Source organism: Caretta caretta, chromosome 3 (genome assembly GCF_965140235.1).
Source record: "Caretta caretta isolate rCarCar2 chromosome 3, rCarCar1.hap1, whole genome shotgun sequence".
Taxonomy (NCBI): Eukaryota; Metazoa; Chordata; order Testudines; family Cheloniidae; genus Caretta; species Caretta caretta.
In genome coordinates, this window is record NC_134208.1 from 60476596 (window position 1) to 60493511 (window position 16916).

The 16916-nt window shown below is 38.4% G+C and overlaps 1 protein-coding gene across 6 annotated transcripts in view; it reads left to right on the forward strand.

Annotated features, from left to right (window-relative positions):
- Positions 1-16916, forward strand: part of SENP6 (SUMO specific peptidase 6) — a 167414-nt gene that overhangs the window by 32618 nt on the left and 117880 nt on the right. For all 6 annotated transcript variants that reach the window (XM_048845895.2, XM_048845901.2, XM_048845896.2 and 3 more), the window contains 3 exons: positions 497-560; positions 1854-1996; positions 15698-15799. In XM_048845895.2, the coding sequence (XP_048701852.1) occupies positions 497-560; positions 1854-1996; positions 15698-15799 (309 nt within the window). The remainder of the gene's footprint in view (positions 1-496; positions 561-1853; positions 1997-15697; positions 15800-16916) is intronic.

The window sequence follows — 16916 nt, forward strand, 5'->3', positions numbered from 1 at the left end:
ATTTTAGGACTTTATTGTGTCTGGGTGTCCATTTTGTGTGACTGGTAACTTCACAAATGCTGGGAGAGCCAAAAGTTCGTATAACTTTCCCTTTTGTGTAAACATCTCGTATACTAAAGGTTTCTGCATAGCATAACCATTTATGTAACCCCATGGGCATTAGGTTGGCCCCTTTTAAATATTTAAGTTTTGTTAACAGTACAATATTTCAAATTGCTGGTAACTTTATTTTATTCTCATTTCCTGTTCGTAGTTTTCTTTGTGCATTCACTTACGTTAGATTTGTTTGGAGATTAACATTAATATTGCTTGCTTATTATACTGCCCACTGTAATGTTTGTTTTTTTGGGGAGGTCTGTTTGTTTAAAAATACAAAAAAATAGATATTTTTTTAATCTGTGTATACTGGCTTTGAGTTATAGTATGGTTTTATGACTATTTTGCTGCCATTTTGCTGTATTACAGTATACCCATACTTTTCTCCCCAACTGTTTAGTGAGGCAAAACTGCTCAGCATAGATGAGAGTGATGGGTCCTTCAGTCCCAATGAAGAAAAGAAGGCAAGTATTTTATATATTCAGTCATTAAAACACCTATTAAATTTAGTTTTAAACAAAGTAGTATAGTAATCCCACTGAATTAAAAAAAATTTGAAAAATGGGTGAATGTGTTGCTTTTCTATGATGCACACTGCAAAAATATCTTGAGTTGCATTCCTTTAGTATGTTTCTCATTCTGAATTCCAGGGGGCTTGCTTGCTGTACAGTACTATATTTTCTTTTCTTCTGAACTCTGAAACTAATCAGCATTGATGGTTACGTTTATCTCTAGACAACTACCAGTCTAAAACTAAATTATTTTTCCTTTGCGGAAAGACTAAATTTACTTCCTAATCTTTCTTGACCACATATGCTGATGTATTTCCTGGTTTTGAGTGTGTGTGTATCTGCCAAGGGAAGGCGGGGGAAGCAGTGAAGGGTGGTTGTGTTCTTTTGCGATTTTGATGGCAGGTGCTAAAGTATTTTGTTGGAAAGAAGTTTCATAAAGATTGAAAATTTCAGTGTTTTGAGTAGTGGGTATGTGTAGGAAAGAAAGGCTGCCTTTCTCCCTAACAAATCACGCAAGAGATGCAACCCAATGAAACAGACCAAATGAATGATTAAGCAAATGGCTACAGGTGATGACTCCATAGATAATGAGGAATAGGCTGGATATGGCTATAGCAGTACTATTTAACTAGCAATAAAGAGCAGCCATCCATTATATTTTTAAATTGACAAGTTTATATTAATACAGGCTTAATAAATTTAACAGTAATCAAAAGGGAATAGTCCTCTATTCAGATATTTTCCAAAGCTCAAAAAGTCTGAGCAAGTAAAATGCTATCTGGTATCTGACAAAATATAGTTGAAATGCTGATATTATCTCAGAAAGACATCATCTTGGCAATGCAGAATAGTTTTATTTCCTATTTATTTACCTTTTTCTAGGTTTAAGGACATTGTAAAATTTTCTCTGTATAAATGGCATGTTCTCTTTTCATTTTTTGTAGTTCCTGGAATTATGCTATCCAGGACAAAACTTTAGACAGAGTTCTGAACAGAATATTATATGAAACATAATTTTAGTTTGAGTTATGAGATCTTGGGGAAAACTGTGTTTGAAGACCAAGGGACAGGATTTATATAGGAAACGGCTTTTGACTAGATTTTTAGATAGAACATTAAGATCTTTAACATCTAGTACAAAGGCAACGTAAATATGGATTCCAGTGAGTATTCATATAAGTATTTCACAACTTAATAGTTGTATACTCTCATCAACCAAACATTTTGCTAATTGTCTCATTACAGTCACTACGCTGTCGACCAGGAACCGTTGGCACCAGTGGCGAGTACATAAAAACGTATGCAAGGCGAGGCAAAACTGGAAGTTATAGAGTTTTGAAAGGGAACTCAATTGGACTCAACATGCTGGCAAATAGCAAGAAACTGAGGTACAGAGTTTCCAAGTTTACTAAGTAATTGTTTAGTTAACCATCAGGTTTATTTAAACATGATATATGAATATCATTTTAGATACTTTTTTTTTTTTTACTGACCGGTGTGACATTAAGGAAACTACAGCAAAGACTCTCAGTTTGCACTTTGCTAATCTGTACAGTTGGCAAGTTACAAATAAAAGTGGTCTCTCCTTTTCAGCAAAATTTAAGATCTTTTAAAATTCCATTAGTCTTACAAAATGTGTTACATAGCACTTACTAGTAAATGCTGAAGGCTTTCTGCACAAAAGTAACTGACCCTGGATATTCACTTGTATCTGGACTAAGTACCATTCAAGACTGCTTCTACCATCACCCAATCTCCCATTCATCACCCTGAGGTACAGAATGTAATGTACTCTCTCTTGGTCATAGGCTTCTGCCTCTTCCAGGCCATCTCCAGCACTAGCTGCGATGTTCCTTCATTTTCCCTCCTATAGGACATTATATCACACAAGAACCACTTTGCACTACTTCAGAGCAAGTCTTCATCAACTCTACTCACTCTCAGATTCAGCCTGAGCTCTGGTCTCAAAAGAATTGAGCACAAATGCTATCTGGTGTTCCAGCTGCTCACCACCACTGCTGGTATTCAAAACTGACAATCCTCCTACTCAAGTTGTAACTGAAAGCAATAGCTATATGAAACACCAGCCACAGGAAGTTCATAATATAGTTAAATTGTTTCCAGTGCAGTCAGTTCCCATCCACCCCCTGTGCAGAGAAAAGATCACAAGACCGCTACATCCAGTCAATAAGTAGCCATCCTATATAAAGTCAAACAAAGCATAACCTGAACCTCAGCCTTGTGTTGATAAGCAGTAAGTTATTGGTTAGTAAGTGGTAGTGTAGCCATGTTGGTCCCACGATATGAGTGAGAGAGGGTAGGTGAGGTAATATCTTTTATTGGACTACAATTCTGTTTACAGAAGGGACTAGCTTTTGAGCTCCACAGAGACCTAACAGGGCTTTGTGGAGTTCAAAAGCTTAACCCTTCTGCCAACGGAAGTTGGTCCAATAAAAGGTACTACTCCGCCTACCTCTCTATCTTTTATCTTTCAAAAGCTAGTCCCTTCTGTAAATAGAATTTTAGTCCAATAAAATATATTACCTCACCTATCCTCTCTCACTGCTATCATGGGACCAACATGGCTACACTGCTATTTGTCTCTTATTAGTGAATATGACAGTTCCAGTGACTATCTTGTCATGGAGAGTCACTTCAGCTAGTGTGCATCATAGAAACATGGAATGACCTTACATCCAGTGCTATCTCACCTCGTTTCCTCCCACTACTCTGTACACTAAAGACTCTTGATATGGAGAAAACAAATCTGTAAATGGTCAAACCATTCTATTCCAAACCATACAATTTCCAGCTACATGTTGTCTGATCTGAGTCCTTGGACTGAATATAAATATAAGGAATACAAGAACTTCAGGCAGAAATGAGAAACCTCCATGGCCCAGATAGGAAGAAGCTGTTACACTGGTCCATACCTAAACACCCATGAGCAGTCTGCCCCCCAAATTTGAAAACCTATGTGAAACTAACTTCACCTGACAGAAGAACTATATGCAAACTCGACTGCTTTGATTTAGCATTTCTCCAATAGCATGCAAGCGTGTAATGCGCATGGGTCAAACTCATCTCTTCTAAATTCTACAAGCAATGGAAGAGGAGTTGATTTTATTTTAATTTTTAATTTTAATTACTGGGGAGATGCTGAAATGCTACTCTGGTGAAGGACATATAAAAACCTACATCCATCAGATAAACAAAGTATATTTTTTCCTGCATTTGTTTTCTTTTGCTTATTTAATTTTGCCAAGTAGCAAGTACCTTGCAATGGGTGTTCCAATTATTTAGTGAGATTCTGCACTAAATGTTCATTTTTGGTGTAATTTTTCTGTAGCACAATAAATTAAGTGACTCAGATTTGCCTATAAAGGGTATTTCACTCTAACAGTTGTATATAAAGAACTATAAAGTAAAGTTATTTGTTTGGAATAGGCTTTAAATAGCTATAATTTACAATGCAAAAGTTTATTGCTACACTGAGATTTAATTAAATCTCCCATATCTAAAACTCCTCTGAACTCCATGAAGACTGACAGTAGATTTCTTTTGCAGGTGCAGAGAAATAGTTTCTTCTTTTCAGTTTATTCCATTAGTTCATTTGAATGATGAGTCCATTAGTTAAGAAACAAATTGGGAGTTGAAAAAGAAGGAAAGCAAGCTTTCTTCTTCCAATCTATGAGAGGATGAGATCTACTAGCTGTAAGATCTTACAGCATGTGGTGACCAGAAACAGTCAGCTCAGCTCACTAACTAGAGATACCACTTTGTTTTAAGAAATGTTAGTTTTAATTGGAAAATTCATTTTGATAAACTTTTCCGTCTTATAGATATAGCACATTTAAGGTAGTTTAATTAGCTTAAAAAAATTAGTGCTGTTTTGCACTCTAGTAATTAAATTTGAATTTACATCCAAAAAGGGCTGGATAAAAACTGCAAGTAAAAATTTAATCATCCAGTAAATGAGAAATGCATCATTCACCATTTTCTAACATAATAAAAAAAAAATTAAGAAACTGAAGGTAAGCTATATAGTTGTTTAATAAATGTGCATAGATACACTATATCTTCTTGGTTAACAAAAAGAGGCACCAAATTTAGCGTAAAGCTATATTTAGTTGCAGCTAAATTTGTTTTAATGGTTATCGACCAATGAGAATCAACCTTTCTTTAGGAAAATAAAGTATAAACGCAAAACACTGTTAAAATCACGAACGAAGGCATGAATGAAAAACACCACCTTGGCTGCAATGAACATTTTTGATGGTGTTGAAACTATTACTGGTATCTCTTACCGCTAACTGCTTTTCTGACTTTGGTCATTTAATCTGGTCAGGAATGTGATTATCCTACAAGCAGTTATCTTCGTTTAATACTGAAGTGCAGCATCTCCTAACTTTTCTATATTACATGCATCACAAGAAAGGCCAAAAATATATTTTTCCTGTTTTTGTATATTTTGTTCTGTAGATTTACATAATTGGGACCAGTTTGTTTATTGTGAACATTAGTGTGCCCACTGATGTACAATATGAAGGGTACTCAGTAGTAATTCTCTTGAGTTTTGGACATCTAATTCTCAGCAGACTGAAAAGTTTAGTCATATAATTAAATCACAGAATTAGCTGTGAGCAGATGAGATTTATGAAATTCCTGAATTCCTCAGTGATAGTCTGAGACCTTGGGAAGTCACTGTGCTTCAATTCCTCTCCTCTTCCTCCCCACCCCCCATTTGTAAAATGAGGATTATATAACCCACCTATATAAGGTATGTTTTTAGATCCTCTGATGAAAAGCATTTAAATTAATGTAGCAGTATTGTAAATCAGTGTTTTTCCTAACGTGGGTGACTGCCTGGCAGTGAGGAGGATTGTGCAGGTTGGGTGAGCACTGATACATGGTCTCAGCTTTAATTTAAAAAGAAAAAAAAAAAGGTGTGTGTGGGGGGTGTCTAGCTGTTATGGTTACAGTAATACGCATGCATTATAGAACTATAGGACTGGAAGGGACTTCGAGAGGTCATCTTGTCCAGTCCCCTGCACTCATAGACTAAGTATTATCTAGACCAGGGGTTCTCAAACTGGGGGTCGGGACCACTCTGGGGGTTGCAAGGTTATTACATGGGGGGTTGTGAGCTGTTAGCCTCCACCCCAAACCCCTCTTTGCTTCCAGCATTTATAATGGTGTTAAATATATGAACAAGTGTTTTTAATTTGGGGGGGGAGGGGAGGGTCACACTCAGAGGCTTGCTATGTGAAAGGGGTCACCAGTACAAAAGTTTGAGAACCACTGATCTAGATCATCCCTGACAGGTGTTTCTCTAACCCGCTCCTAAAAATCTCCAGTGATGGAGATTCCACAACCTCCCTAGGCAATTTATTCCAATGCTTAACTACCCTAGCAGGAAGTTTTTCCTAAAGTCCAACTTAAATCACCCTTGCTGCAATTTAAGCCCATTCCTTCTTGTCCTATCCTCAGAGGTTGAGAACAATAATTTTTTTTCCCTCTTCCTTGTAAAAACTTTTTATGTACTTGAAAACTGTTATGTCCCCCATCAGTCTTCTCTTTTTTCCAGACTAAACAAAGCCAATTTTTTCAATCTTCCCTTACAGATCATGTTTTCTACACCTTTAATAATTTTTGTTGCTCTTCTCTGGACTTTCCCCAGTTTGTTCACATCTTTCTTGAAATGTGGCGCCCAGAACGATACAGTACTCCAGTTGAGGCTTAATCAGCACTGAATAGAGTGGAAGAATTACTTCTCTTTTCTTGCTTATAACACTCCTGCTAATAAATCCCAGAATGATGGTTTTTTTTTTTTGTTTTTTTTGTTTTTTTTTGCAACAGTGTTACACTATTGACTCATTTAGCTTATGGTCCATTATGACCCCCCAGATCCCCTTTCCACAGTACTACTTCCTAGACAGTCATTTTCCATTTTGTATGTGTGCAAATGATTGTTTCTTCCTAAATGGAGTACTTTTCATTTGTCCTTGTTGAATTTCATCCTATTTTCTTCAGACCATTTCTCTAGTTTGTCCAGATCATTTTGAATTTTAATCCTGTCCTCCAAAGCACTTGCAACTGCTCCTAGCTTGGTATCGTCCACAAACTTTGTAAGTTTACTCTCTATACTATTATCTAAATCATTGATGAAGATATTGAACAGAATCTGACCCAGAACTGATCCCTGTGGGACCCCACTAGTTATGCCCTTCCAGCATGACTGTGAACCACTGATAACTACTCTCTGGGAACGGTTTTCCAACCAGTTTTGCACCCACCATGGTTGTAGCTCCATCTAGGTTGCATTTCCCCAGTTTTGTTTGAGACAGTCGTGTGAGACAGTATCAAAAGCTTTACTAAGGTCAAGATATACCACATCTACTGCTTCCCCCCCCCCATCCACAAAGCTTTCTTTGACAGGGTAACAAGTCATCAGGTTGGTTTGACACACTTTGTTCTTGACAAATCCATGCTAACTCTTACTTACCACCTTATTATCTTCTTGATGTTTGCAAATTGATTGCTTAATTATTTGCTCTGTTATCTTTCTGGGTACAGAAGTTAAGCTGACTGGTCTGTAATTCCCCGGGTTCTCCTTATTTAACTTCTTACATATTGGCACTATATTTGCCCTTTTCCAGTTGTCTGGAATCTCTCCGGTCTTCCATGACTTTTCAAAGATCGCTAATGGCTCAGATATCTCCTCAGTCAGCTCCTTGAGTATTCTAGGACGCATTTCACCAGGCCCTGGTGACTTGAAGACATCTAACTTGTCTAAGTAATTTTTAACTTGTTCTTTTCCTATTTTGATCCAACCTCATTTTCACTGACATTCACGATGTTAGATGTCCAGTCACCACCAACCTTCTTGGGGAAAACTGAAACAAAGAAGTCATTAAGCACCTCTGCCATTTCCACTTTTTCTGCCCCCCCCCCCCCCCCCCCCCCCCCGAGTAACGGGTCTACCCTCTCTTTGGTCTGGTCTTGCTTGTAATATATTTGTGGAATATTTGTTCCTTTTATGTCTCTAGCTAGTTTGATCTCATTTTGTGCCTTAGCCTTTCTAATTTTGTCCCTACATACTTGTGTTATTTGTTTATATTCATCCTTTGTAATTTGACCTAGTTACCACTTTTTGTTGGACTCCTTTTATTTTTTTTTTTATTATTATTTTTAGATCACAGAAGATCTCCTGGTTAAGCCAGGGTGGTCTCTTGCCATACTTCCTATCTTTCCTACACAGTGGGATAGTTTGCTCTTGTGCCCTTAATAATGTCTCTCTTTGAAGAACTGCTAACTGTCTTCAATTGTTTTTCCCCTTAAACTTGCTTCCCATGGGATCTTATCTACCAACTCCCTGAGTTTTCTAAAGTGTGCCTTCTTGAAATCCATTGTCTTTATTTTGCTGTTCTCCCTCCTACCAATCCTTAGAATCATGAACTCTACCATTTCATGATCACCTTCACCCAAGCTGCCTTTCACTTTCATATTCTCAAACAGTTCCTCCCTATTTGTCAAAATCAAATCGAGAACAGCCTCTCTCCAAGTAGCTTTCTCCACCTTATGAATTAAAAAATTGTCTTCAGTACATTCCAGGAACTTGTTAGATAATCTGTGCCTTACTGTTATTTTTCCAAACAGGTATCTGAGTAGTTGAAGTCCCCCATCACCACCAAGTCCTGTGCTTTGGATGATGGCTAGTTGTTTAAAAAAAGCCGCATCCACCTCTTCTGCCTGGTTAGGTAGTCTGTAGTAGACCCCTACCATGACATCACCCTTGTTTTTTACCCCTTTTTATCCTTACCTGGAGACATTCAAGAAGTCTGTCTCCTATTTCTATCCCAACCTCAGTCCAAGCATATACGTTTTTAATATATAAGGCAACACCTCGTCCCTTGTTTCCTTGCCTGTCCTTCCTGAGGAAGCTGTTCCCTGTGATGCCAACTATGTCATAGTTGTGTTTATTTACTAGCATTTTGAATTCTTCCTGTTTATTCCTCATACTTCTCGCGTTAGTATACAGACATCTAAGATACTGATTTGATTCCCCTCTTCCAGTTCTGTCTCGTCTCTTCTTTATCCCTACTATAACAGCCCATGCTCTCCTCCCCCCCCCCCCAAAAAAAAAAAAAAATTCTAAACCCTTCTCCCAGGTCTCCATGTTTTTGACTTACCTGTGGGCTTTGGTCACCTGCCCTCTAGTTTAAAGCCTTCCTCATTAGGTTAGCCAGTCTGTATCCAAATATGCTCTTTCCCCTTCCTCAATAGGCGGACCCCATCTCTGCTTAGCAGGCCTTCTTGCTGGAACAGCATCTTCTGGTCAAAGAAGCCAAAGCCCTCCTGTCAACACCATCTTCGCATCCTGGAGGTGAATGCCTGGCTGCATCTGTGTCTGCCCCACCCCTTACCCTTTACCAGAAGGATCAAAGAGAACACCACCTGTGCCCCCAACTCTTTCACCCTTACTCCCAGAGCCCTGTAGTCACTTCTGATCTGATTATAGGTGGAGCTGGTAGCAACATATAATTCAGGTTGCCAAACACCTTCCGTTGCAAGACCCTGTTTCATTTGTTGTTTATAACAACTATTCGGACTGTAATTTCCCATGCCGGATGTGTGCCTTGAGCTTTTTTTTTTTTTTTTTAATGTTTCAGCAAAATTCAGCCGTTTCTCAGAACAAAGTTGGGGAGAAATCTATTATTTTGTCCACATTAAGTGCCTATGTCCATTTCATTAGGAAGTTTTATCATCTCCGTACTTTGAAATATGATCTTGAAATTTGGCAGGGCTGTCATCCTGGTGTCAGTCATGTGCCTTTTGTCACCCCCTGTCCAAATTGGCCAAGTTAAAAGCCTCCCAAAAACTGCAGTTCGCATATGCTTAATAGAGACTTATTAGTTTGGCAGTTAAATTGTCTGAAGATTCCATTTGCACTGAGCATGCTCAAGCCCAGGGCTGTGGATGCTGAGCAGGTGTTTTCCTGCAGTTGCTGCTTTTGGTAGCCAGGAGCCATTGTAGCATGAGGCACAGGAACTGAAAGCAAGAAGTCTGTGTAGGCAGTGGTATGAGCACATTCAGTGGTGTGAGCACATCTGCCCCCTGCCACCAGGGATAACCTATTATACTGCATTCAGATAGTTGTCTTGCTTAGGAAAGGTGTTTGAGACCAAGAGCTATTGACTTTGATTGGCTCTCAGCTGTTGGCCCAGCTTCGTGTAACAATGGCTTTTCTACTCAAGGGCCTGCCGTCATGCAGGCAAGAGAGAGGTGTGGCTGGAGCTTCTCAGTTTTGTGTATGTCATAGAGGGGAGACTCTGTTTAAGAGTAGGGTTCTTCTTTGTGTAGGAGGGGGTGGAGATTAGGAGTAACCATCACCAAATATGAGGAGGACTTGCAGAAGAAAGAAGGCAGGAGAGACTCTGCTTTCCTGAAGTGCTTATGAACCTCAGACTCACAGAAAGGGTAAGATTAGTCCAAGGGAGGGTGTATCTCAGGACTTCAGTTATTTTCAAAGGTCTTTAACTCTCTAGAGTGCTTTGAGTAAAGCTTCTCTGGTTAAGAAGTTCCATTGTTAACTCTGTTCTTGTTTTCTGCCATGTTGTCCCCATGTTATCTAGTCAAGATAATTAAGTCCCAGGCAGACTGCGAAGAGCTACAAAAGGATCTCTCAAAACTTGGGTGACTGGGCAACAAAATGGCAGATGAAATTCAATATTGATAAATGCAAAGTAATGCACATTGGAAAACATAATTCCAACTATACATATAAAATGAATGGGGTCTAAATTAGCTGTTACTACTCAAGAAAGGGATCTTGGAGTCATTGTGGATAGTTCTCTGAAAACACCTACTCAATGTTTAGCTACAGTTAAAAAAGTGAACAGAATGTTGCGAATCATTAAGAAAGGGATAGATAATAAGACAGAAAATATCATATTGCCTCTATATAAATCAATGGTATGCCCACATCTTGAATACTGTGTGCAGATGTGGTCGCCCCATTTCAAAAAAGATATAGTGGAACTGGAAAAGGTTCAGAAAAGGGTAACAAAAATGATTAGGGGTACAGAACAGCTTCCATATGAGAAGAGATTAAGAAGACTGGGACTTTTTCAGCTTGGAAAAGAGACCACTACGGGTGGGGGCTACGATGGAGGTCTATAAAATCATGACTGTTGTGGAGAAAGTAAATAGGGAAGTGTTGTTTACTCCTCCTCATAACAAGAACTAGGGGTCACCAAATGAAAGTAATAGGCAGGAGGTTTAAAACAAAAGGAAGTATTTCTTCACACAACGCACAGTCAGCCTGCGGAACCCTCTTTGCCAGAGGATGTTGTGAAGGCCAAGACTATAACAGAGTTCAAAAAAGAACTTGATATATTCATGGAGGATAGGTCCAGTGATGGCTATTAGCCAGGATCGACAGGGATGGTGTTCCTAGCCTCTGTTTGCCAGAAGCTAGGAGTGGGAATGGATCACTTGATGATTACCTGTTCTGTTCATTCCCTCTGGGGCACCTGGCATTTGCCACTGTCGGAAGACCGGATACTGGGCTAGATGGAGCTTTGGTCTGACCCAGTGTGGCTGTTCTTATGTTCAAAGGTGTTAAATTAGAAGCCCGGAGTGTCCGCATCTGAGGTGGAGCTCGAAGGACTGCGTGTAAGCAGCTGAGGAAGCTCACAGGTTTTAAGCAGTGATTTGTGGGATTTAGAGTGGCTGCGTGGCAGTGCTCTATGGCCCATGGACCGCCTTCTGACAAGAGTTCTGAGACTGGGCATATGCTGTATAGACCACAGCTAGAAATAGTGATTAGATTCTACCCAGACCCAACTAACTTGAATTTGGCGGCTGGGTCCACTTGCAACAGACTAGTGATTACGGCTGGGTACTGGGCTTGGTTGTAACAAACTGAGCCACTAATTAATAATGAACATAGTACAACTAAATTCAATATACTTGAGGGAGTAATTGTGCCAGTCACTAGCACTGTACTGAACATTAGGAAGGTCTTTAACCTTTTCCCTTTTTTTTTTTTCCCTTAAGTTAAAAACACATTGAAATCAAAAGTGAAATTAAAATCCTTACACACAATACAGCAGCTCCTTAAAGGTAGCACATTTCTTCCTGAACGCATTCATATTGCTGAACTAAAAAGTAAGGCGGAACAAAAATGCAGAACAAAGAACACATCTCTGTAATATATGAGGGTACAATGCAGACTGAGCAGCTTCCTCTCTAACCTGAGGTGCCCTTTACAATGCTTTCCTGCTGTAGCCATCAGCCTGGACTGCTCACAAACAGCCCCCAGCATGCAAGTCACTACTGGCTGTGTGTGTGCGTGCACGCGCTGCAGCCAGCCACACTTTGGCTCTTACCAGCTTTGGTGATACTGCAGAGTGACCTAAACAGACTCCCAGTCTTAGATTTTTCCCCAGAAATGTATGTCCTGTACTGCCCAGCCCTCTTCTGGACTTAATATAATACAAGTTTATATTAAGTTTGTTATTGCTTCAGTAGAAATAATATGCACATAACATGCCACCTCAGATGGAGTTTCCCACACATTTCAGTTTAATCACATTGGATTAGATAAAACAAATGTATTAACTACAAAGAGATTTTAAGTGAGTTTAAGTAATGAGGCATAAAAGTCAGAAATGGTTACAAGAAAATGAAGTTAAAATACTACCGGTGCCTAACTTAACAAATTTTCTCAACATATGCTTTCAGCAGTATTACTGACCAAATTTCTTAGATCAGGATCCCTTCTCCCAGAATTCAACAAATGCTTCCTTTGTTGCTTCTGGTGCCATGAATGTGGTGGGCAGGGAGAGAGAGGGTGTGCTTAGCTATATTTGTTCCTCCTTTTTATAGTGTCAGTCCCCTTATTGAAAAACATGTTCAGCCGAGATTCAGGAGACCAAATCTATGTGGAAGGATGTCCCCTGCTGCTTTTTCCTCACTGACTTGAGCGTCCTTTGTTTCCCTTCCTGCTTGATGGCTCTGTTTACTGCTTAAATGCAACTTAAGCAGAGCACATACATTCCTCTGTTTGAGACAAACCTGTCCTGCCAACCTCAGTTTGGAATGTGTTGTTAACGCTGTACAGTGGAATCTTATAACTTTTCTCATATAGTGTTGTCACACACATTTTATCAGGACAATGACTGGCAAATTATGAGTTTTCAAATGGTACCTCACAAGGCATACTTTTCATAATGATTATTATGATAGTGATATGTGAGGTGTGGACACACATATATTTTGTCATGCTGTCCCACCCCAGTATTATGGCTAAATGGCAAGGTATGATATGTTGTTTCAGCCACAAAGTTACCCTTTATAAAATGGAAATACTTCCCAAGCGAAGTCAATAGAAAGGACCATGTACTGTAGCAAATAAAATGTAATATGGAAGTTAAGGGAAAAGAAGGGTTTTGAAGAGCAAATGGACAAAAATATAAAAAGTAACAAAATAGAGGGCTGTGTGGGATCTGGATTTTTTTTTTTCCCTGTTCCGGAGCAGAGCAAAACAAAATTTTGAAATCTCGTGCAAAACAAAATTCTGAAAATAACAATCACAGAACCCTGGTTTTGGCTCAGTTGAAGTGTTTTGTTTAGAAAGTAAAATATAGAATAAATCAAACTCATCTTGAAATAAAAATTGAAACATTGTTTTGCATAATTTATAAAAACATTGTCAGGGTTTTTTTAAAGAAAATTTTGTTGAAAGAGGCACATTTTCTGATCCACTCTAATAACATACTGTAAGTGCATCACAAGATGGAAGCCTATGTGAAAGAATGGGTGACTCCATTGCACTACCAGGGAGTGATTTATTTGTGTAATAATATTGAAGTGAAGCAGCATAATTTCTTTGTATCTATCTTTACCACAAAAGACAGGAAGGAAATAGCTATCCCTGATTTTCCTTTTTTTCAGGTAAGTGTTGTCAGAGATTGACATGTCAAAAGAGGAGGTGCCTTAATAAAAGAAAACAAAAGACCAAGTGGTGTATAAATGGGGTCTTGGATGAGGAATACAAAGCAGTTGAGCCTGCCTGCAGTATTTAGTAAATTGACTGAAAAAACAGTTAAGATGAACAAAACAATAAGTATAAACCAGCATGAAAATTATGCATCTATGAGAGTTCTTTGAGCATGTGAACCAAATAATAGATAAAGGGATCCTAGTTGACATTAATTTGGACTTTGAAAAAACCTTTCACAAAGTCCCTCATGAGGCTAAAAAGGAAAACCAAGCAGGCCTGGGAGAGAGGCAAACTACTCTGATGGATTAAAACTGGCTAACAGACAGAAAATGAAGAGTAGAAATAGCTGATCAATTTTAAGTATGGCAGAGGGTAACAGTGGGGTGTCCACAGGATTGATATTCGAATCGGTGTTCAATATGTTAATGATTTGTAAAGGGAAGTGAATAGTGAGGTCAGACTTTTGTGGATTGCACAAAACTATTTAAGTCAAGATATGAAAAGAATCCTATGATATGAAAAGGACCTAACAAAGCTAGGTAAATACTGATGATGTGTGGTGACTGATTACCTCGCATTCGTCAGCAATGAACTTCATGTGTATATGGGAAGGAATAATTTGAACTACTCATTCACATTATTGGATTCTAAATCAGAGTTCATCACAGTGGAAAAAAAAGCAGTTTATCATTGTGGACAACTCAATGAAAACCTCTACTCTTTTGGTTTCCATTGCATATTGATTACTCATCATGCTAAGATTTATAAAGAGGGGGGAGAAAATAGTGCAAAATATTATTCCATTATAAAACGTGATGATTTTCCCATATCATGAATGCTGTGCTAAATTCTCTAAAATAATTATATCAAAGGTGGTAGAGCTCCAGAGATAAGCAGGTGATTAGTCATGAAAAAACTTCCAAAGGGGAGAGTGACTAGATTAGGACTGCTTAAAGAGACAAGTAGGAAGAAACATAAGACTTAACAGTGGTTCTCAAACTTTTGTACGGTGACCCCTTTCACATAGCAAGCCTCTGAGTGTGACCCTCCTTATAAATTAAAAACCCTTGTTGGTATATTTAACACCATTATAAATGCTGGAGGCAAAGCGGGGCTTAGGGTGGAGGCTTGCAGCTCATGACCCCCCATGTGACCTCTTGAGGGGTACTGACCTCCAGTTTGAGAACCGCTGACTTAAAACAAAAAAAACCCCACAAAAACAAAATCAAAGGAATGAATGAAAATGAAGGCAGCTAAATTTAAAAAAAAAAAAAAAAAGATTCCTTTTGAACACAATGCCTAATTAACTTGGGGAACTCATGGCCACAAAATACTTTGTGACCAAGAGCTTATCAGCATTGAATAAAGGCTTTTGTCAACATTAGGTATTATGAAATAAAAGGTATATCTTAGCCAACCACGAGCTGCCTCAGGTTAGGAAGAAATGTTCCTTTTTGGCAGAATAGTCTATAATGGTCTATTATGCAGATTTTTGTCCCTTCCTTTAAAGAGTCTGGTACTGGCCAATGTCAGCAATAGGATGCTGGGCTGTTTTGATATGGCATTTATGCTCCTACAGGCACAGAAGTAGACTTCAGCACGGCGAGGTTTAGAACGAGAGACGAAAGCTCATGCTCAAATAAATTGGTTAGTCTCTAAGGTGCCACAAGTACTCCTTTTCTTTTTGCGAATACAGACTAACACGGCTGTTACTCTGAAACCAGTTCTGTGTACATTAATCTGGACGTTTCCTATTTTTTGTTAGATTTTTTTTTAATAACGTTTTCAAATTAGACATTTGTGACTGCAAAGGATTATAGAATATCATTGCAAAAGATTACAGCAGTGAACCACAAGAAGAAGCTGTGTGTGGTTTATGGGCCCGGAAGTCGGGAGAGGCTGAGAATCCTCATTTCTGACTGTGCTGCCTCTTTATCAAACCAGTCTAGTTATGTAATTTAAGTATTATATTATTTTAGTTACTGATTAGCTACATGACATTTCTTAGCTTTTTTCATTGTTTCTGCAGTTTTGTTAATTTTGTAACTTTTGTTTACCTTACTTTCTATCATATTTACAGTGAAAATTCCCAGAATATAACTTGTCCAGGAACCGTAGTGCACGGTAGACATTTTCACCATGCTCATGCACAGATACCAGTAGTAAAAACAGCAGCCCAAAGGTAAGACTGAAGAAACCAACGTGTATATCATTCTCGTGTCATCCTCTCACACTTTCCCACCCGTGCATCTCATTTGTGGCAGTGGTTCAGAGTGCTATGTTTTTAAAAGAATTTTCATACTGTCTTGTTTTCCCACAGCTGAGATTCGTACATGGTAGTCTTCACAGTCCCGAAAACATTTTTAAAGTAAACAGGGATGTGTGACATGATAGTACTTTTTGGATCCTTTAATATCTGCCTTCATTGAATTGTGAAGGTCTCCAAAAGCTTACCTTGTTAACCTTCATTGTGAACAAACCCTTCACTTTTAAAAAAAAAAAAAAAAAAAAAAAGTTCATTTGACAGCATTTTGTGGAATCTAACCTTTCAACTGGAAAGTAGTTAACAGTGAATCTATTTAAAAAATAAAAAAGACGTCAAGCAATTGTAAATAATGTATAATAGAACGTCACTTAATAAACGCTCGTGTAATCAAACACTTGAATTGATAAAAATTCCAGTTTCTTCCGCCACTTGGCAACGATTCAGTAGCAAATGTACTGAGATGTCATATAAGTCACATTGCTTAAAAAAATACAGCAGACTTAATAGTTCACTATGACATATAAACCTTAAAAACAACAGCCATCAAAATAATTGGAGAAATACGTGTCTTCAGTGGGACTGCTCATGAGCAAGGTTATGCATGTGTGTGTTTGCAGGAGAAGGGTCTTAAAGGATGAAAAGGGGAAGTGTAAGTAAATGCAGTTAAGTCTCCTACAAAATTATGACCTTTAAAAATCAAATATTGAATTGAACACATGCATTGTTGTTTTTTTTGTTTGTAGTAGCACCCATTGTGCGTGGGTTGAAAGCTGTTAAGAGAACAACCTTCCTAACCAATAGCTTAACCGTGTCTTTTTATTTCTCCTTCTTCCTCCTTTTTTTTTCTTAAAGTTAAGCTAACCACCAAAATCGTTTTGTTGCAGGGAAGTGTCTGAGGAATCTCAAAGGATCTGCTAGGTCTGATATTAATGGATATCTTAATGGTCTGGGACAGCTAGTAAAAATCAAGTTAATGAAAAATGTAGATGTTAAATTAGGAAGTTTTACAAACATTAGCGAAGATCAAGAGGAC